The 22040-nt window shown below is 39.4% G+C and overlaps 2 protein-coding genes across 13 annotated transcripts in view; one reads left to right on the top strand and one right to left on the bottom strand.

Moving 5' to 3' along the window:
- NBR1 (NBR1, autophagy cargo receptor) overlaps positions 1-11744 on the bottom strand; it is a 29068-nt gene extending 17324 nt beyond the window's left edge. Inside the window, exons 1-5 of one of the 5 annotated variants that reach the window (XM_027517013.1) lie at positions 11363-11744; positions 7972-8082; positions 6700-6762; positions 5960-5978; positions 5181-5203 (exon numbers count right to left, since the gene is read on the bottom strand). In XM_027517013.1, coding sequence (XP_027372814.1) covers positions 5181-5203; positions 5960-5978; positions 6700-6762; positions 7972-8073 — 207 coding nt within the window. In that variant the 5' untranslated portion in view covers positions 8074-8082; positions 11363-11744. Of the gene's footprint in view, positions 1-5180; positions 5204-5959; positions 5979-6699; positions 6763-7971; positions 8083-10998; positions 11130-11362 lie in introns of those variants that run through there. The other 4 variants (XM_027517015.1, XM_027517012.1, XM_027517014.1 and 1 more) reach the window with 4 other exon arrangements.
- Positions 11216-22040, top strand: part of BRCA1 (BRCA1, DNA repair associated) — a 71834-nt gene continuing 61009 nt past the window's right edge. Inside the window, exons 1-3 of one of the 8 annotated variants that reach the window (XM_027517002.1) lie at positions 11216-11323; positions 13041-13151; positions 18068-18121. In XM_027517002.1, coding sequence (XP_027372803.1) covers positions 13072-13151; positions 18068-18121 — 134 coding nt within the window. In that variant the 5' untranslated portion in view covers positions 11216-11323; positions 13041-13071. Of the gene's footprint in view, positions 11324-11937; positions 12166-13040; positions 13152-18067; positions 18122-22040 lie in introns of those variants that run through there. The other 7 variants (XM_027517007.1, XM_027517006.1, XM_027517003.1 and 4 more) reach the window with 7 other exon arrangements.

Raw genomic sequence — 22040 nt, 5'->3', positions numbered from 1 at the left:
AACAGAAAACGTGGTGACCTAACCACCAATCATCTATAGACCTCTGTGGGGAAAGTTCACAAGGAAAGCTCCTTTCCTAGCAAGGGAAAGCTTTACATTTTGAAGAAAACTAAAAAGTCAGCAACATAGTAAGAAATTGCTATGGCAGAAGATGAAGGCTTAAACCTCAAAGGAATCTCAATTTACAGATTTATATCCTGATCATTTGAAATATCTCTAATTAGCTAAAGAGGAAAGATTCAGGAAGCAACCTAGAAAAGTTACCAATCCTTGTCAGAACTAGAAGTTGACCATCCTTTGTCAGAAGAATGAGTAGATCAACATTTGCTAGAACAATGTAGTACTGGTCAGGCTTTGTCTGAAGAACTCTGAGCTTTGCGCAGTCTCAGCCAGAAGAACAATGTAGCGTAAGAGTAAACCCTCCTGCTATTTCAAAGAAAAATATTAATTAAAAGAAAACATCATACCAAAAAACACAGGAAGAGGGACTTCCCTGGTACAATGGATAAGAATCCACCTGCCAATGCACAGGGCACAGGTTCAATTCCTGGTCCGGGAAGATCCCACAATGCCATGGGGCAACTAAGCCTGTGTGCCACAACTACCATGCCCATGCCTAGAGCCTGTGCACTGCAACAAGAGAAGCCACTGCAATGAGAAGCCTGTGCAACCAAGAGTAGCCCCCTGGAAACAGAGACAGCCCCCACGCAGCAACAAAACCCCAGTGCAACCAAAAAATAATAATTTAAAAAATAATTTTAAAGCACAGGAAGAATGTAAACAAGTACAAGATAACTGTGCTATTAAAGAACAAGAATTAGGAGGAAATAGGAGAGAAGAAGCTCTAAGGCTTTACTAAAAAGGCCAGTATCTTTTTTTTTTTTTTTTGGCTGCACCATGCAGCTTATAGGTCTTAGTTCCCTAACAAGATAACCTGTGCCCTCCACGGTGAAAGCTCAGAGTCCTAACCACTGGGCCACTTGGGAATTTCCACCAGTACTTTCTGGTGGAAAGGATTAAGATATCTGTTGGCTATTGAGTTCGGGTATGTACTATCCCTCCTAACCCTGAACTAAATTTGTCAACAGAAACTGGACTGCTAAGCTATACTGAAAACGTTCAAACACTGGTTTTATAAAAACAAATTACATCTAAATACATGATTCCTTTTCTTCCTTTCACTTTTTATTTTTGTCCAAGCTGCAGGGCATGTGGGATCTTAGTTCCCCATCCAGGGACTGAACGTGAGCCCCCTCTTTCAGAAGTGTGGTGGCTTAACCACTGGACCTTCAGAAAGTCCCTCCTTTTTTTAACTGAGGTATGATTGATTTATAATACTATATACTTTCAGGTATATAACCTAGTAATTCATAATTTTTAAAGATCATATTCCATTTATAGTTATGATAAAATATGATATGGCTAAATTCTCCATTCCTTGTAGCTTATTTATTTTACATATAATAGCTTGCATCTCTAAATCCTCTAACCCTTTTTTGTCCTTCCCTACTGGTAACCATTAGTTTGTTTTTTGTATTAGTAAATTTGTTTCTTTTTTGTTATATTCACATTTTACTTTTTAGATTCCACATATATGACAACATACAGTATTTGCCTTTCTCTTCCTGATCTATTTCACTAAGCTACATTCATATTATTGTAAATGGCAAAACTTCATTCTTTTTTATGGCTGACTAGTATTCCTGGACTTCCCTGGTGGCTCAGTGATATCCACCTGCCAATGCAGGAGATGTTTATTCGATCCCTGGGTCAGGAAGATCCCTTGGAGGAAATGGCAACCCACTCCAGTATTCTTGCCTGGGAAATCTAATGGACAGAGGAGCCTGAAAGGTTACAATCCATGGGGTTGCAAAAGAGTCAGACATGACTTAGTAACTAAACAACAACTTACTGTGGGTGTGTGTACACATCTTTATCCATTCGTCTGCTGATGGACATTTAGGTTGCTTCCATATCTAGACTAGTATAAATAATGCTGCTGTGAACATTGGGTGCATACATCTTTTCAAATTAGTATCTTCATTTCCTTTGTATATATACTCAGGAGTAAAATTGCTGGGTCATACAGTAGTTGTATTTTTAGTGTCTTGAGGAACATCCAAACTGTTTTTCATAGTGGCCACATCAAATTTACATACCCACCAACAGTGTACAAGTGTTCTCTTTTCTCCACAGACCTGCCATCATTTGTTATTTGTGACCCTCCTGATGATAGTCATTTTGACAGGCGTGAGGTGATCTATTTCTTATTTATTTACCTCTGAAGGAAGGCTAGCCTGAAGAACTGAAAGAACCTTTTAGTTGAGTGACAGGTATAATACTTTTATCATTTAAATTCAGATGAAATACAATGTTCACAAAAATTTTTAAGTTATATATATATATATATATATATACACACACACACACACACACACACACACACACACACACACACACACACACACACACACTTAGAAAAGGCAGAGGATGCTAAGTCACTTCAGTCGTGTCGGACTCTGTGTGACCCCATAGACAACAGCCCACCAGGCTTCCACGTCCCTGGGATTCTCCAGGCAAGAACACTGGAGTGGGTTGCCATTTCCTTCTCCAATGCATGAAAGTGAAAAGAGAAAGTGAAGTCGCTCAGTCGTGTCCGACTTTTAGCGACCCCATGTACTGCAGCCCACCAGGCTCCTCCATCCATTGGATTTTCCAGGCAAGAGTACTGGAGTGGGGTGCCATTGCCTTATCCAAAGGCAGAGGAACCAGAGATCATATTGCCAACATGTTGGATCATCGAAAAAGCAAGAGAGTTCCAGAAAAACATCTACTCCTGCTTTACTGACTATACCAAACCTTTGACTGTGTGGATCACAACAAACTGTGGAAAATTCTTAAACGGGAATAGCAGACCACCTGACCTGCCTCCTGAGAAATCTTTATGGAGGTCAAGAAGCAACAGTTAGAACTCGATATGGAACAACAGAGAAATTGGGAAAGGAGTACATTTAGGTGATGTACACTGTCACTCTGCTTATTTAACTTATATGCAGAGTATATCATGTGAAGTGCTGGGCTGGATGAAGCATAAGCTAGAATCGCGATTGCCGGGAGAAATATCAATAATCTCAGATATGCAGATGACACCACCCTTATGGCAGAAAGTGAAGAAGAACTAAACAGCCTCTTAATGAAAGTGAAAGAGAGTGAAAAAGTTGGCTTAGAAGTCAACATTCAGAAAGCTAAGATCATGGAATCCAGTTCCATCACTTCATGGCAAACAGATGGGGAAACAATGCAAACAGTGAAAGACTTTATTTTTTGGGGCTCCAAAATCACTGCAGATGGTGACCACAGCCATGAAATTAAAAGATGCTTGGTCCTTGGAAGAAAAGCTATATTTTCTAGCTTTTCAAACCTAGACAGCATATTAAAAAGCAGAGACATTACTTTGCTGACAAAGGTCCATCTAGTCAATGGTTTTTCCAGTAGTCATGTATCGATTTGAGAGCTGGATCATAAAGAAAGCTGAGCACCGAAGAACTGATGCTTTTGAACTGTGGTATTGGAGAAGACTCTTGAAGAGTCCCTTGGACTGCAAGGAGATCCAATCAGTCCATCCAAAAGGAAATCAGTCCTGAATCTTCATTGGAAGGACTGATGCTGAAGCTGACACTCCAATACTTTGGCCACCTGATGCGAAGAACTGACTCACTGGAGAAGACCCCAACGCTGGGAAGATTGAAGGCAGGAGGAGAAGAGACGACAGAGGATGAAATGGTTGGATGACATCACCGACTCAATGGACATGAGTTTGAGTAAGCTCCGGGAGTTGGTGATGGACAGGGAAGCCTGGAGTGCTGCAGTCCACGGGGTCACAAAGCGTTGGACGTGACTGAGCGACTGAACTGATGCGCACATGCACGTGCGCACACACACAGACAGACACAACCAGCTCACCAGGTGTAGTTTGTCAACTCCTATTCTAGGCCAGAAACCAAGAAGCTTTTTCTAAAATACTTGGTAGAGTCTGTGAAAAAAATTGCTCAAGAAACAAGTATAATGAAACTGTGTCAAAATATAAATGTGGGATTTTAAGTATTATATAGTAATTATGTAAAAACTATGCATATAAAAGAAGTCTTGCTTCCTAGGGCAAGACAGGCTTATATAAACTCTAGACTCCTGATATCCAAGATTTCTGACTGAATGGGTAAAATAGTGAATGTGGGAAAGGTAGAGGAATTCTGAAGTTTTAAAAAGACTTTTTTAGTGAAACTACTGTAGCTTCTGAGAATTGGGAAACTGAAAAGCTGGAAGAGTTGAAGAACAGTAAAGGGGTGTTAGGGAACATCATGTGAGAACAGCTTAAAAGCAAAGAGCAAACAGGAAGATCGCATGAAAACTGGGGCAGAGAGAAATTATAAAGCATGAGAAATTCTTAACACAGATGGGTATTTCAACTATGAGAAACCAGGAGAGGACATGGATATCTAAAACCAAGAGACTGGCTGGGAAATAAAGATTTCTCAGTAAAAAAACAAGAAAAAATTGGCTAAATTTTTGAAACAAGTGGCACCCAGAACAGCAGTTTTGACCATGAACTGGGAAGGGTAAATCCAGCTCCTGATTTAAAAAAAAAATCTTGCCTTTCCTTTCTTCTCTCCCTAGACCAAAAGTGATATGGAAAATGACTTAATCTGGATTAGAAGTTCAAAAAGGATAGTCAATGAAACGTCAGCTTAGCACACCTTAAATAAGTGACCTTGAGGAATGCTCTCATTGATCACTGACAAACAAGAGGCTAGTTGTAACTGCATGGTTACACCTTAAATTCTTCCACATTATAGTGTAATATTCTACAGGGAACAAAGTGAAGGAAGGAGATGAAAAGTATGAATCAGAAAGCATCAATCCGGAGTTTTTTGAATTCTGAAATGCCAGGATGGTGGCTTCGAGATCAGCAATATGAGATGCCATGATCAACAGAAAGAATCTTTACATTAGGATGTACCTTCTGTTGCGTGGTATGCCAAACTCAACCCAGTCTCCCTAAAAATGGGTTTTGCTGTGTTTACAGTCACTAGTTTCTCTCCATGGCTAACGGAATTCAGGCTCAAGTTTTAGTCCATAAATATTTTTTGAATTATTTGAAAATAAGATGAAATAATCATTACCTTAAGTGCTTCTTCATATTCTCCTAGAAGGACAAAAATACATACTGTGATTTTTTTTTTAACCAGCCCAAAAGATTCAATTAAGTATAGTAAATTCTTACTTTTAAAAATTCTTAGCTTACAAAAAAAAAATTTTTAGCTTACAATTGTTATACACAAACAGCTACTACCTTTTAGCTGACAAACTCCCTTCTCATGCTGTCATAAATAGAAGCTACTTGCAGATTAGTTCTCCCACTTAAATCCTTCTCTCTTTGCTACCGGAGCCTTCCAATTACAAAAACTCAATCTAGTTCCCTTACACTAGGTTTAACAAAGCTCAGGACTCAAGAAAGTTCAAGGATAATGTTAATACTATCATTTCAGCCAGTTAAAAATATAACATTGTTCCTATGGAAAATGCACCCATGTTCTGAACAACCATCTTATTTATACATGGACTTTAACACATACACCAAGTCAAGGAAAAAAGCAATACCAGGATAACAAGTTAAATGTGTTGAACTGGGAAGTGTATTTTCAAAAGATTAGCATCTTAAATATAAGAGAACCTCTCATTAAAGAGGTCCTTTGGGTCCAATCAAGGTACCAACCTACACACAAAAACTGCTAAAAAATAAAAATTTGCCATGAATCTAATGCCCATGGGTAAATGAGTGCATTTATCCCAAATTCTACTCTATTACTGCAACAAGATTTGAGTGTAAATGGAAAGACTAATGCCCATGATCAGATTAAGATTTTTAAATAAAGCTCAATAGGTTTTCTTAGGGACTCACCTTGACTGTTGATGGATACCTGTAAGTAAAAAAAACAACAGTGAATTATAAGCCTCTCATCAACTGAGCAATTCAGCATATCCAGCCTCACAGGACACATGCAAAATCTAGGTTAGCGGTTCCACTTTTCCAGTACCTGAACTAACTGTGAATAATTAATTTTATTGCTTAACTATTACATCTACCTTTATTTTAGGTCCACTGAGAAGCAGCATGGTATAGTGGCTAGGAGCCTGGGCTTTGGAGCCAGAAAGTATGAAGTATGTGTATCAGAGGGTATGAATGGTACCCTAACTCTACTACTTCCAAGTTTTTGCTCTTTTAGGCGAGGTTACTGAAACTGTGCCTCAGTTTCCTCATGAGTAGAACAGAAATGATGATAATAGTGTATACACATATAGTATTGTTGTTAGTGTGACACGTTATAAGCACTCAATGAGGGTTTGCCATTATTTTTTATTATTATAGACTAAATAGCAGCTTGTGATATAGTTGAACATAAGATCACTATGTAGTTTTAAAAGTTATCTCTCAGATTTTCTTCTTCAATGTTGCTTTCCTATTTCTCAACTCCATTTCAGATGCCACAAGTTGGCTTAGAACATGCAATTATCAAATATATTTAAATGCTTACACAAATGAGATAAACAGTACTCTGATATTTTTGAACACCATATCCCTCTTGAGAAATAAGATCCTCATTCTGGATACCTGGTCATGGGTACTATAATATACTTTACCTCTTCATTTTCCTCATCCAAATATTTTATTTGAACAGTGTTCAGATCAAACGAAACTTTTACCTGCAAATAAAATGTTCACACTATATGATCAAGTTATCAAAAAGGCAGGTTGCAATAGAACCCTAGAAATCATAATATAAAGGATGGACAGGGACTGCCCTGGTGGTCCAGTGGCTAAGATTCCACGCTCCCAATGTAGGGGAACTGGATTTGATCCCTGGTCAGGGAACTAGATCCCACATGCCGCAACCAAGAGTACATACAGGGCTGTTAACACTGATTACTCCTAAGGAGGTTGAAATAGTGGGTGAAGGGTGAGGGGAGTGGAGGGATATTAATCTTTTCATTATATATATCTGGATTGTTTCATTTCTTATAACAGGCATATATTATACTTTCATAATTTAAAATTTACCATAAAGAAAAAAGGCAAGCTGTCAGCCCATTTAACTATTAGGAAAAAAAGACAGCTGTTTTTGATTTTCAGATCATTTGACAAACAAGCTCCAACTTTCTGGATAATCATCTGTCCAGGCAGTATAAGTAAATATAAAGAAATCTTTCCCGGAAGACAGAGGACTAGATCAGATCATCTTTTGAGGTCTCTCCACCATGTCTTACCATAACACATAACCTGGTAAAAGTAGGTTTTTAACCAAAGCGTTTCATTAGACAAACACAGTTACACAGGAAGTAAAACATTTACTATCGCAAATCAAACAAAAACAGAACAAAGGGCAAACGTAGAGGAGGAAAGGCACTACCAGTAACAACAAAAGGAACAGAATGAGCTGCTGTGTGAACATCTGTGGCAGTTTTCCTGCTCAACTCTGAGACACTCATCCTCTTGACCTACCAATAAAAGCAACTGATCAGATCTTGAGAAACACAAATTGTATCTTTGGTGGTTCAAAACCCACAGTAACCTATCTGCTCTCAATCAAGAGAATGTTAACCTGAGGCCTGGTTAGGGTGGGGCCCACACCAATTCATTCCTTAGGCTGTATCTACAAGGAAAGAATTTCTAAGTCCTATTTCACTTAAAAAAATAGTTTTACCTTTCCTTTCTAAACTCTTCAAGATGAATTTGTTTCCTCTATCAGGTACATCTATATGAACACCGAACCCTTGACAAAAATTATTTTCCAAAAGGTTCAGAAATGGTAAGTATGACAGACTTTACAGCTAAGAAGCATGGCTAAAAATAACTACTTTAGGGGAAAATATTCCTGCTTAAAGGATGAAGAAACAAAACAAAATAACACTTACCATAGCTTCCACATCAGCCCAAGTTGTATTTTCTGGGTCAGAAACTAGAAAGCTTTGAGTTTCATTTTTAAAAGTCACATTTAGTGTAACCTGTGGTTCCATGTTGTGGGGCTAGAGAAGACAGGATGGGTGAGGGAGAGAAAACACATTAGACAGGTTCTGTAAATGCATAAACATTCAGTCAGCTAGTATCTGTGAGGACCTAATATGGGCTAGGCTAGGAGGACACAGCAGTGGATGAGAAGATAATGTCCCTGCTCTTCTGCTATTTACAGTCTAATAAGTGGTTTAAAACAAATCTCATTGCCATATGTTTGCAAAGAGAATGTAAATTTTGGTCACATTCATAGAAATCATCTAACATTTGTAAAATCCTTTGGATTTTATGAACTTTATGATGACTGCTTAATTAAACACATACCTGCTGTTACATATCTACCAGTAGGATGCCAGGATGAGTAAGGGTAGGACTCTACCCTTGGGGAATTTATATTCCTAAAGCTTGAAAGAGATGTTCTAATACATTTTTCTTGGAAAAGATGCCTTTTCCTAAACTGAGCAACCTAGGGTCTCTATTAGATCTATTTTAACAATTTAGAGGCTGAAACACTAGCCAAGAAACTACACAGGTGTAGCACTCAACATCCTTTATTCAAGTTCTTTTTTTGGGGGGAGGGGCAGTCTACTTTTTTCTTTGATGGAGACTTTCAAATATACACAAAAGTAGAGAATAGTGATGATCTAACTATAATGATCAACTCAAAGTTACCCTCATTTCATCTATACTCTTCCATACCCCCAATATGGATTGACTATAGTCAACTAATGTTTAAAATCTAACTATTATGGGAAAATTTAAACCTTTACAAAAGAAAAGAGATAAATATACAATGACCCCTGAAAGACCCATCAACTGTCTTCATAATTACCAGCAACTCAGAACTAATCTTGTTATAGCAATGCCCTTTTCCTACCGGATTATTTTATTATTGTTTTTATTTCTTGGCCACATCATGCCACATGCAGGATCTTAGTTCCCCAACCAGGGATCAAATCTTGTCCCCTGCATTGGGAGCGTGGAGTCTTAACCACTGGACTGCCAGGGAAGTCCTTCTACTGGATTATTTGACAGCCATCATTTTATCCATAAAATAATTAAGGGTTTTACCTCTCAAAGAATTTTACGTACAAATTGTTAGACTGTTTTTTATGACTTTATAAAAAAGTTTAAATCTAAACGTAAGTTGTAATGTAAAAGAACAGCCTTTTCATGTTTCATATTTTTTTTTAAACATATTCATTAATGAATCTTGACTAAGCATCTACAGATTCAGATTCTGCTCCAGGCACAGACACTGCAGAGGACCAAGATTAAGTCTCAGGAGTTTACAGTGAAGAAGGGAGGGAGCAAAGTGATTTAGAAGAGCTGGATTCCAGACAGCTCTGGCACATTACTAGCCATGTAAGTGTGAGCAGGTCATTTAAACTCTGAGCTTCAGTTTCTGAACCTGTAAAATAAGCCTGAGATCTCCATTTTGCTAACCTCACAATGCTATCATAAGGATTAAGTAAAAATGTGTATGCTGGTTCTTCGAAAACAGTACTTAAACATGAAAGTTATTATTATATAAATCAGCCTTCAGAATGTGACATAGTGCTATTTTCCACAGTATAATGAACTGCCCTGTGAAACAATACAACTGTGAGACTGTCATTAAAAAGGACCTTGAACTCTGAGAATCAGGGATTTGGGGGGATTTTTTTGTAAATATAAACACAAACATCCCCCAACTTTTTCCAATCTCTGTCTCCACCTAGAGCCAAGAGCATTATCAAAATAGTTTCTGGCACCAATCCTGCTGCATCCCCAGAATGTAATTCTTGGGGTCCTTAAAATTTGGACAAAACTCTTGTCAACACCCCAGAATCCTGGGCAAAAAAATCGGGGTGACTGACTAATTCATTCTGCCAATTGGATCTTCTAAAACACATTTCTCAGTTTTCAACTTCTGAGAAACACAATTCCACACTTTTGAGAATCCAAAAGGAAGCTAACCTTCTTCCCTCTTTCTCAAATTACACAACTGGAAATAAGTTCAGATACTTTGGAGCTCATCCAGCTGGCTGACTAGGGAGGTGAAAACAGGAAGTGGGAGATTCTAGTTTAGCTGGACTATAGCCTGGTCTTCATAAAGAGTCGCCTATTTATTTGCCTTGGATGTGAAATTCTTTCAGCAAGAGCATTAGTCTTCAACTTGTGAAAATACCAAAGCTGTGGTTAGTGTCCTCTGTCACTGTAGTCAGTCAAGTCAGGTAGCTGGGGCCTGGGCCTTCACCTTTCATTAACTGGATTATATTAAATTCATGCTCTGGCTCAGCTTTCCCTGGCACAAGTCAGCTTTTCCTCTAAGTGGATTTTTCCAGGATCTCAAACATCCCTTTAATGAAGTTGACCTGGAACCTGAGCTTTGATTACTGTCTCCACCTGAGGCCTATCCTGGAGTTAAAATGTGTGACCTGAAAGCTGTGTGTTCCATAAAAAGGAAAAGCGGTGCCTTTCCAATACCAGAGGTCTCTGAACAAGGAGACTTCCTTGTGAGGTTCCCCAAAAGTGGGATGAGGGGGAGTGAGGAAGCTGTATGGGCAATGTCATCTTTTTTTTCTCTTGCAGACTTCATCCTAGTCTTCCAGTTATCGTTTGCTAGCACTCCTTGTCCCGAAGACAGTGTCACCACCCCGAGGACTCTCTCGTTTCCTTTGCCCAGGCCTTTTTTGTCCTGGGGAGTTTCGGCGTCCTTCACCAGAAGCTAGGAGTTCTGAACCACGGACCCTCCGTCCCTCCGGTGGTATCCGCCCCCTCGGCCCCTCAGAACACGAACGGCTCTCCCATCCGGCCACTGAAAGATCGGTTGTCCAAGTCACGGAAGAAATCGCCCCTCTCCTTTGGAGGCTTCCTCCCGTGAACTTCCCCAAGTCCTCTCAGTGAGACGTGACACCACCCCTAGGTAACCTCAGTTGTTTCCTTACCAGCTTTCCGCCCCCGGGGGGCGCCTGCCGAAGGCCAATGCAAGAACCTTACGCTGCCAGCTCTCCTGCTATCCCCTGCGGAGTGAATCTAACATGGCGGACAGAGACAGGGCCCAGTCCCCAGGTTATCTGAGTTTTCGACAAGATGATTGGTTCTTACCAAGTGTCCCTCAAAACTACAGCCCCACTGATTGGTCGAAGATAAGTTTGCGGGGGCGGGGCAAGAGGAGCTTGACCCTCACAACAATAACAAACACGGGGCACAGGGGCGGAACTGGGAGTGCGCAGCCGTGGGCCGGGGCCCCGGATGATTTCCCCTTCCCAGGTAAAAAACGCGCCCGTTGCATTTCTTTAGGTCACCGACCTTAGAGAACGACTTGCTGGAGATTCGCGGGGCTGGATGGGGACTGTAGTGTTACTAGGACTTGTAGGTTCTTTACTCGATATACGAAAACATAACACTCCAATCCATATCTGTTGACATGCATAAAAGCGCGAAGCTCTTCAATTTATCAACTGAGTTGTTAGACTCGTGTCTGCCTCCCGTATCGGAAGTTCCTCTCCATAAGACTACAGTTTCCAAGGAACACTGTGGCCAAGGCCTTTTGATCCGCAATGCATGCTGGAAATCGTAGTTTTCCCCTCACAATCCTATTTACCTAAACTTGAAACTCCCATTGCGGCGGAAAGGGTGAGGGAGCTGGGCCTCTCCTGCGACTGCTTTAGGCACTATCATGCGCTCATATTCGGGGTCCAGGGAGCGATCTCGACCTTAGTACAGCAATTACTGTGACGTAATAACCCTCAACTGGAAGCGTAGAAGTGAGAGGGAGGGCGCCTATTAGAAAACTCCGGGAGAACTTGGTCTCTTCCGTCTCTTTCTAATTACGTAAATGGGGAAAGAATGGATAACCAATCGGGAGCCCCCGAGAGACTCAGCACTTTCTGCTCCGCCCTTCAGTTACGTGTCCGGTTCTTGCGTTCTGAGAGGCTCTCGCTCGCGGCAGCCGCCGGTTTCCGTGGCAACAGTAAAGCGCGGGAATTACGGATTAGTTGAAACTGAGACTGCGCGGTTTGAGCTCTCGGGACCCAGGACTGTCCGGGGGCTCTTTCAGAGAACTGGGCCTCTGGGCCTAGGAAGCCCGGACCTCTTGTTCTGGGTAAAAGGTGAGAGAACGGTGGGGAAGGGAGAGCGGCCCGTGGGGTGCTCTGGGACAGTAAACAGGTGTGGGGAGAGCCGGGGAGAGGTGACTCCTGAAGGCGAGCAAGACGGATGTTATCGGGCGGGGGGCGGGCGGAAGGTGGAACCTGAGAAGCCTAAGATGTTGAATCTGGGGAAGTCGTGGGGAAAGGGTCTATTTGTGGGTCACGGGATCTAGGGGGAGGTGCAGATGATAAGGGCGGGGGCAGGGTGTGTCCTAGGGGGAATCCTGATGGGTCCTGAGGGGGACGACGTGGTATAAAAAGACGAGCTGGTATATTTGAGAAAGGGACCCTGAGGGAAAACGGGGGCAGGACTGTATCTGGGAAGAGGAAGAGAAAGGCCTTTGTGCGAGGCAGAGCCCTTAAGAACATGATTCTTGTGAGTTTCTGTGAAGGGGCCAGAAGGAAGTAGAGGGAGGAGCCTCCATAGGCCCAGATGCTGCTGGTACCGATGTTTCTGAGGAGAATCCTGAGTGTAGGCCAGTGGGAAAATCTGGGGAAGGACAGGGCTAGGAGCGTTGGTTGGTGTTGATTTTTATTTTAAGGACGAGAAAGAAAACAACTGTGATGATTGGAGAAATAGGAGGGTACATCACTCACCCAGTCAAGTCACCCCATTGTGGCTTTCCCTTTCTTGGAGAACGAAAAAAAATCAAAAGGAAATGGTTGGAGGCTAGATATGCACAAACAGAATTGAAATGGTCTTAATTACACAAAACGTTTAGAATTTTTTAAAAAATAAGGCTTTGGTCATTAGTTCTATGGTCTGATTCTAAAGCATTCCAATCTTAAATAACACTTAATGAAACTAAACTGTTGTTTATATAACCATTTTTAAGTGATTTATTTAGTTCATTGGAACACGAAGAAATGGATTTATCTGCGGATCATGTTGAAGAAGTACAAAATGTCCTCAATGCTATGCAGAAAATCTTAGAGTGTCCAATATGGTAAGTTGAAAATTTATTAATTTGAGATTCTTCTTGAATATCCAATATATCCTATGCAAATGAATGGAATTGACCTTAAGATGGTAAGGAGAAAAATTGTTAACGTTTGTTAAGATTAAGCTATTAAAGTTGCTGCTTTTCTTAGCTGAAGACCTTTAAGAATATAGAAAATTTCTCCGTTTTTTCCACTTGGGCTCTCCCTTTCCCTTTCTGTCACCTCAGCACACACAGCTCCCTGTCTTGAATGTCCACAAAGTGTCTTGATTGGTTCTACCAATGTAGAACCAGGGATCTGGTTTAGCTTAAGTGATATTTGGAGTTTTCATCCAGCTCTGTAATCAGCTTGATCACTTGGAATGGACATAATTGATAATGGGAATATAAAATCACAAATGCTTGATGTCAGTGAGTGGGTATGTCCTGGGAGAACCTTTGGCTGAAATTAGCCCTGTATATTTAAATGAGAATACTGCAAGTCCTCAAAACCTTTAGCCAGTTTCTTTGACTTTTATACCCCTTCATTTATTTAACAATTTTTATTTTTTGTACAATTTTTAAAGATTGCTCTCCATTTACAGTTATTATAAAAGATTGGCTATATTCCCTATGTTGTGTTGGTTTGGCCAAAAACTTCATTCAGTTTTCCTGTAGGATGATGTGGAAAAACATGAACAAACTTTTTGTCCATCCCAATGTACTACATCCTTGTAGCCTATCTTACACCTCTCACCCCCCAATCCTATTGTGCCCCTCCCCACTCTTAGACATTATGAGTGAACCTTTGTTTTTCTTCATCTACAATATAAGGAGGGGACCAGAATTCTAAAGGCTTATAATTTACATACAGTGAAATGCAGAAAACATAAGTGTACAAGTCTTTGCCTTTAGATAAGTGTATGTGTCTTTGTAACCCAGTCAAGATATGGAATATTTTTTTCAACCTCAGAAAGTTATTTTGTGAAGATTTAGGAGCTCGTAACTTACTGACCCTCCACGACCCTTGGAGGCCTATAGATACAGCTATATTCCTATATAGTTTCTTAATGAAATTTTATATCTTGTATTTTATGTATTTAAAGACATTACTGTGAGAAGGGGATTCATGAGCTTTATCAGCTGCCGAAAGGAGTCTATGGTACAACAAAGGTTATGAACCCCAGGCTAAATGGTCTCAATGGTATCTATTAAATAAATTAAAATAAATCTATAAAATAAATTAAAAACCATATCTCAGAATTTCTTGGTGAAAAGCCAGAAAGGAAATTTAGAAAGTTTATTGATTACCCTCTCTCCTCTTATTCTCTGGTCATTCTGTCCTCTTCACTGATCTTCATACATTCTCCTGTGTCTGAGCTTTTTTGCTTGCTGCTCCCTCTGCCTACAACATTCTTCCTCTAGTAATTGCATGGCTCACAAATCTTGATGGAAATACCATCTTTCAAAGAGGCAGACAGTGTTAATCTGAAATTGAAACACTCCCACCCTCAACATACTCTATCCCCTTTTCCTCCATAATGCTTAATTTTTTCATAACTCATTACTACCTGACATTCTGTATAATTTATCCTTTTTCTCAACCCCTACAGAATATAAACTCTGGGCAGAGGTTTTTTGTTTTATTTACTTTGTATCATCAGTAGTTAGAACAGCATCTGGGACATAATAGCCACTCAGTCAACATTTGTTGAAGGTGTTAATAAACTAAATTCGTTCTTTGATATAGTTGAGTTTTTTAATATGGTGATAGTGGTGAGTATTATTCAAAAAATAATCTGGAAAGTTGCACCTTTCCTTTGTTCTTCATGAAAGTTGTTTTTCATATTTGGAGTCAAGAAAGAGAGAAATGCAAGTTGTGTTTTCAGAGAGAAACAAAATTTATAAGTAACCTACCTTCCGCTTTCCTGCCCCTCAACATTTCAGCTAAACAAGAACCCAAGCTGAATGAGCTTTACAGCCAAATTTATGAACCATCAGAGCCAGGAAAGCAGGAAATGACAATTGGGGGAAAATTGCTTTTGAAACAGCATAAAACTTACTCATGATAATTACAGAGAGTGATCAAAAAGTCCTTAATAATATGGTATTTGGGTCCATTTACTTTACAATTTCCATGAGACTCAGTCATAATATTATATTCTTTCTCATTCTGGCAAATTAATCCATCAATTAAAAATCTCAGATAAAGTAAAAATTAAAGATGTGAGAATGAAAGTTAATGTTAAATATTATTATCAGTCAATTGTTGTGTATTTTCCAGCTCTTTTTTTATTTTTTCAATCTGTTTTCTATTAGACATAGACATGGGTTTTTAAACTAAAACTATTCTTGGTTGTTGTTAAACCTTAAACTCATTTACGTGTAGGCTGGGAATCATATTTAGTTCATTTTTTTTTTAAACATTGCCCAGAACTACAATTTTCAGTTATGTTTTAATAAATGATTCCTGATTGTGACTGGAAACAGTATTACTTATGTTAGCTGTAGGGTAGGTTTCCATCTTCTTTGAGGTCTCAAGCTGAAATTCCTTCTGCTGGCCTCTGAGTCACTATTGGCATTTATTTCTGATAATTGGTATTTTTTTCTAACTTTTTACATGAATATATAAATTCTTTGACTTTCAGAAGAGTTTGCTAAAGTGTGTATCCTAGTGGTTGGTATGGTTGTATTTCGAACCTAACCTAGCTGCTTTTTCCAATTATTTACCATGTTGGAAGCTTAAAATGTAATTAGTAATTTACATTCAAAATGTAGAAGTAGGCCTAAAATATTTCCAGGTTTGAAGAATGTTTAAAAAATTCAAATCACTTTTATAGTAAACATTTACTCTGATCATGATCTAGAAGAAAACATTTACATTTTTTTTCTTTCATTCCCATTCTCCAGGCTTTTCCTTCATCAGTCATTACCTTTTTACATATTGGAATTTTCATCTGTTCAAAGTTTGTGTTTACAGTATGTTTGTATAGCTTAGTTTTTAATTACCATACTGAAATATAATTATTTCAATATTGAGTCATTGGTGAGAATGAAAGCCATCTGGTATCATAGCTAAATCCAATTTCTCTTTTACTGAGAATTTCTTTTGCTATCTAGCCTATCTGAGGAATAATGATTTGGTAACAAATCAGAATTCTCTTTGTCCAGTTGTTTTTCTTCTTAAAATCACATTCAGTGCCAATAATAATACTAACATTGGTACAAATCATCTCAGGTTGTAAACATTTTCACAAGTAGCATTTACTTTTGTTCTCACAATAGCCTTAAGACATTGGTAGAGTGGGTGACCGAGAAGGAAACTGAGCTTCAGGTAGAGTGGTTGGCCTGAGATCACTCTGCTAACAAAGAGAATTGCAGTAGAAACCCAGTCTTCTGACTTACTCTGGTATTTTTCTTTTCATTGCCCTATGCTGCGTCGGAAACCCCATGATTGCAAGAGTTATGTTACCGAACCTTCACAAGAGACTATTGTCCCCCAACTTTTCTTGTCATCCCTTTCTAAAATGTTAAATATTTAACGAGCCACATTCCTATCACATACACAGGTTACCTGTTTGTTCTTTGATGCTTTGCTTGGACTTTACCAAAAATCAGTTTCTGAAGCACTCATTCAGAATAAACACCAGAGACTTAAAACAGCCTGTAGGTCCCTCCCTACTCAGGCCCCCAGCTACATCTCTGACCTCTTCAGTAGTATCTCCACCTTAATCATTCTATCCTGGCCCCTGGCCTACTCGCTGTCCTTCAAAAACCCTGGGCATGGTCCTGCTCGGAGACTGTCTTCTCTGCTCCCCTGCTGAAATGTTCTTCCAACCCTTGCACAACTGGTTTCCTCACATTGCTCAGCTGTCCACCAGTGTCACCCTTTCATGAGACCTTTTTTGACTACCTTGTGTATACACCCCTCTCCCCAACACACTGTACCCCCTTTCCCCTTATCCTGGTTTATTTTTCTTTTTAGCACTATTCCCATATATCTTTGTTTCTCAACCAACTATCTACCACAGCTAGAATGTAAGTTCTATGAGGGCAGTCTTTATTTTGTTTGCTGCTGTATTTCTATCTCTGGGAGCAGTACTTGCACATAGGAGAAGCACAATAAATACTTAATAAATTGTTAAATGAATTAATCTCAGGAGTGCCTTGAAATTTTGTGGTTAGATGGGCAGGGATGGCAATTTGGATGATATATTTTCTTTTCTGGAGACTTTATTTATGTAAGTGTATTGTTTTCTGAATTTTCTTCAGTGAGGGTTTTTTACAGTGTTCTTATGAAGTAATCACAAACCAAACATCATGTACCTCCTGCAGTGATGTAATAAAAGTACACAGAACCATCTGTAAAGTGTTCTCGCCAAAAATTGAACCTGGTTTTGATCAAGCCTCGTTTACAGGAAGTAGAGATTAGAGGGACAAGTTAAACCATATTATAGCGTTATAATCAGCAAAATCCAGAATCTGGGAAATTCTACAGGTCAAATGACCTAGTTTTTAAAATAAATGACAAGGAAGGAAAAGAGAAGTCTGTAGATGAAAAGAAACTTGAGACATATCCACCAAATGCAGGATGTGTATCTTGTTTGGATCCTGACTTAAATGGATGTAATGATTAAATTTTTATGAGACAGTGAAGGAAATTGGGACATTAGTTTTATATTAGATGATGTTAAGGAAATTATTTTTTAGGAGTAATAATAGCTTCATGTTTATACTAAAAAATCCTTATCTGTTTTTTGGCTGCGCTGCACAGCTTGTGGGATCTTACCTAGTTCCTGACCAGGAATCGAACCCAAGTCCCCTGCATTGGGAGCGCAGAATCTTAACCACTGGATCACCAGGGTTAATGGACCCCAGAATACACTTATTTTTAAATGAATTACTGACCTTTGTTTATTTTCTCCCCCCTCCCACCTTTCTAGTCTGGAGTTGATCAAAGAGCCTGTCTCTACAAAGTGTGACCACATATTTTGCAAGTAAGTTTGAATGTTTTATGTGGCTCCATCCTTAGCTTTTGTACTTATTCTTCATAATACAGAAAACAACTACTGAAGCTTTAGCTTCTTCAATTATGTGGAAAAGAATTGTAAGTTGCTTGTAGCCATAGTTTGAGGTACAATATTGGCACATTTATCTAGTGGGATATGAAATTACTTTGAAGAGCTGTTTGTTTTTTGTGTCTAAGGGTGGAAGCAGATTGCAGGCAATTGTGAAATTAGCAAATTGTGTTTCAACTGTCCCAGTTTTCTCCTTTCTGTTCATTTCTGGATGTCCTTCTGCTCTCTGACCTCTAAGGTTCAGTGTTTGCCTGCTTCATAATCCTCATGAAAATAGAGAATCTGATATAGGTTTATATCTAGGCTGAAATTCATTCATACCAGTGATTCAAGTTATATTTTTAAGGATCTTCTCCTTTGGAATGGATGTTTCCTTTTTTTTAAGCCAGTTGGGGTTTGTTTTTTTTTTTTCCTTGTAGTTATTTATTTGTTTTGGCTGCACTGGGTCTTTGTTGCCGCACTTTGGGCTTTCTCTATTGCAGTGAATGGGGTTCCTCTCTAGTTACCATGTGCAGGCTTCTCATTGCGGTGGCTTTTCTTGTTTTGGAGCATGGGCTGTAGGATGCGCAGGCTCAGTAATTGTGGCGTGCAGGCTTAGTTGCGCTGTGACATGTGGAATCTTCCTGGACCAGGGATTGAACTGGTGTCTCCTGCGTTGATAGGCGAATTCTTATCCGCTGGACCACCAGGGAAGTCCATGGATATGTTTCTTGGATAGAAGAATTTCAGAAAAGTTTGGTAGGTAATTTTGTAGAACAAGGGTTTTCTCCTTTCCCTGATGTTAAACTATGATTGAGACTTGCCCTGAATGCCAATTGTTTTTAAGTTTTTTTTTCTATTTTAATTGGAAAGCTATGTCCATGGTAATGAGTCTACTAGCGTAAAAGGTTGTATGATGCAAAGTATTCTTTGCTCCTACCTCAAAACCCCTGCCTCCCCCTCCATCCTCAGGAGGGGGAAAAATCAATTTCTTAAGTATACTGTAAGAAATTTTTAAATTCAAAACTTTGTAACTTAGGACTCCTGAATGGTTTTCTTTAATTTCCTAAAATTATATTGAATTTTAAGTTCAATTATATTAAAAACTATGGGCCTGTGCAATTTTCTGGGAAGATATTTCATAATTTTCATCAGCTTGGAATGTTACTATAACCTAAAAATTCCTGAAAAACTTCTGATTTAAGAATAATGAGATGAGAGGGAGATTCAAGAGGGAGGTGACAAATGTATACCTATGACTGATTCATGTTGATGTATGGCAGAAACCAACACAATATTGTAAAGCAATTATCCTTCAATTAAAAATAAATTAAGAAAAAAAATTACTGGAAAAAAAGGACTAACTGGAACTGGAGGAAACCTTCCCTTTGGAGGAATATCCTCTGAGCCCAAGGCTGCCAGCTGGCCAGCCCCTTCCTTCCTCTGAATCTTACTTTCTTCTTGCTATTTAGCTGTCCCAGTAAAGATCCAGAGGCCATTTCCATGGCCTCTCACACCTTTCCCAGGACAGCCCACTGGCCTAGCTCTCTTCCCAGCAGTTTCCTTCTCATTCCTCAGGCCCGTCTCCCTGGTCAGGTGCCAAGGCAGCAAGGCTTTATCGCTGCTTCAAGAATTTTTAGTTTTGTGGCCTCTAGAGGGAAGCATCTCAAACTATCTGTAGTATAGGGGCAGTTTTTTTGTAGATCAATTTTTTTTTTTTTAAGAAACTTTTATTTTCTAATTTTTTTTGGCTGTGCTGGGTCTTCATTGCTGTGCTCAGGCTTTCTGTAGTTGTGGTGAGCAGGGACTACTCTCTGGTTGTAGTACATGGGCTTCTCGTTGTGGTGGCTTCTCTTGTTTCGGTGGGTGGGTTTCAGTAGTTGCGGGATCCTAGTTTAGTTGCCCTGTGGCATGTGGCATCTTCCGGGACCAGGGGTCAAATCCATATCCCCTTCATTCACAGGCAGTCTTAACTATTGGGTCACCAGGGAAGTGTAATCAATACTTTTGTAAAACATTTTAAAGTCCCAGTATTTAAAAGGTTACACACAAAAAAATAAGTAAAGAAAAGGTTACAGGGCGCTGAAGACTAACCTTTTAAATGCTGGGACTCTCACTGTTGTTTGACAAGAATCTTTCTGAAATGTCCTGTATGCTTTCCTATCACCTGGAATAATGAATACACAGTATTGTAGTGTGTAAAGGACAGATTAAATTATGAACATTCATTTCTTTGAGAGCCTGTGGAAAAAGGCACTTTTACAGACAGAGGAAGTAATAGGACCAGAGGTATGAAGAGAAGAAAGAATACGTACAGGAAAAAGAAACTAACTTCCTGTGTATTCAGTTCAGTTCAGTCGCTCAGTCGTGTCTGACTCTTTGTGACCCTATGAACCGCAGCACACCAGGCCTCCCTGTCCATCATCAACTCCTGGAGTTCACGCAAACCCATGTCCATTGAGTCGGTGATGCCATCCAACCATCTCATTCTCTGTCGTCCCCTTTTCCTCTTGCCCTCAATCTTTCCCAGCATCAGGATCTTTTCAAATGAGTCAGCTCTTCTCATCAGATGGCCAAAGTATTGGAGTTTCAGCTTCAACATCAGTCCTTCCAATGAACACCCAGGACTGATCTGCTTTAGGATGGACTGGTTGGATCTCCTTGCAGTCCAAGGGACTCTCAAGAGTCTTCTCCAACACCACAGTTCAAAAGCATCAATTCTTCAGCGCTCAGCTTTCTTTATAGTCCAACTCTCACATCCATACACAACTACTGGAAAAACCACAGCCTTGACTAGATGGATCTTTGTTGGCAAAGTAACGTCTCTGCTTTTTAACATGCTGTCTAGGTTGGTCATAACTTTCCTTCCAAGGACTAAGCGTCTTTTAAGTTCATGGCTGCAGTCACCATCTGCAATGATTTTGGAGCCCAGAAAAATAAAGTCAGCCGCTGTTTCCCCATCTATTTGCCATGAAGTGATGGGACTGGATGCCGTGATCTTAATTTTCTGAATGTTGAGCTTTAAGCCAACTTTTGCACTCTCCTCTTTGACTTTCATCAAAAGGCTCTTTAGTTCTTCATTTTCTGCCATTAAGGGTGGTGTCATCTGCATATCTGAGGTTATTGATATTTCTCCCGGCAATCTTGATTCCAGCTTGTGCTTCCTCACGCCCAGCCCTTCTCACGATGTACTCTGTATATAAATTAATAGAGAGGAGCTGTACTAGAAGAGAAAGGAGCCCTCAGAGGGGAGATACTTGCAAAACAGAGAAGGTGCAAGAAGAGACAGAAGAAAAAAAAAAAAAAGAAGAGACAGAAGGGACTGAAATAGAAAAGGGATGCAAGAAAGAGAATTGTTATTTGTGAACAGTAATGAAGAAAAAGGAAATTAATTCTATAGAAAGATTTTGAGATAGAGTAGGGGTGGTTGAGGTAGTTGAGCTCAGTGAAGTTGGAGGTGAAGACATCTGTTGAGACTGAGAAGGTTAAATAAAGTTGGTAACTAGAGGAGAATGAAAAAGGCTTGCAATTCTTAATATGGAGGATATGACAAGCAGAAAAGGCAGCCGTATTTTAAGTGGTATATTAGAATTAAAATTGTAATATAATGCCTGTGTGATATATCAACTTTTCATGAAGTAGCTTCTGTAATACCTTTATAGTCTGAATAACACCTTGATCTATATGAAAAGAAAGCTCAGAAAAATACCCCCAAGCATTAATTGGATTTTCTGAAGGTGGACTCTAATTGCTAACAATAAAGCAGCTTTGTTTTTTGTTTTTTTTTTAGCATTTATTTATTTAGGCTATTTTATTTATTTATATAGGCTGAACCAGCTCTCAGTTGTGGCATGTGGGA

Source organism: Bos indicus x Bos taurus, chromosome 19, assembly GCF_003369695.1.
Source record: "Bos indicus x Bos taurus breed Angus x Brahman F1 hybrid chromosome 19, Bos_hybrid_MaternalHap_v2.0, whole genome shotgun sequence".
In the NCBI taxonomy this organism is placed as follows: Eukaryota; Metazoa; Chordata; class Mammalia; order Artiodactyla; family Bovidae; genus Bos; species Bos indicus x Bos taurus.
This window is presented reverse-complemented; position numbering and strand designations above follow the sequence as displayed.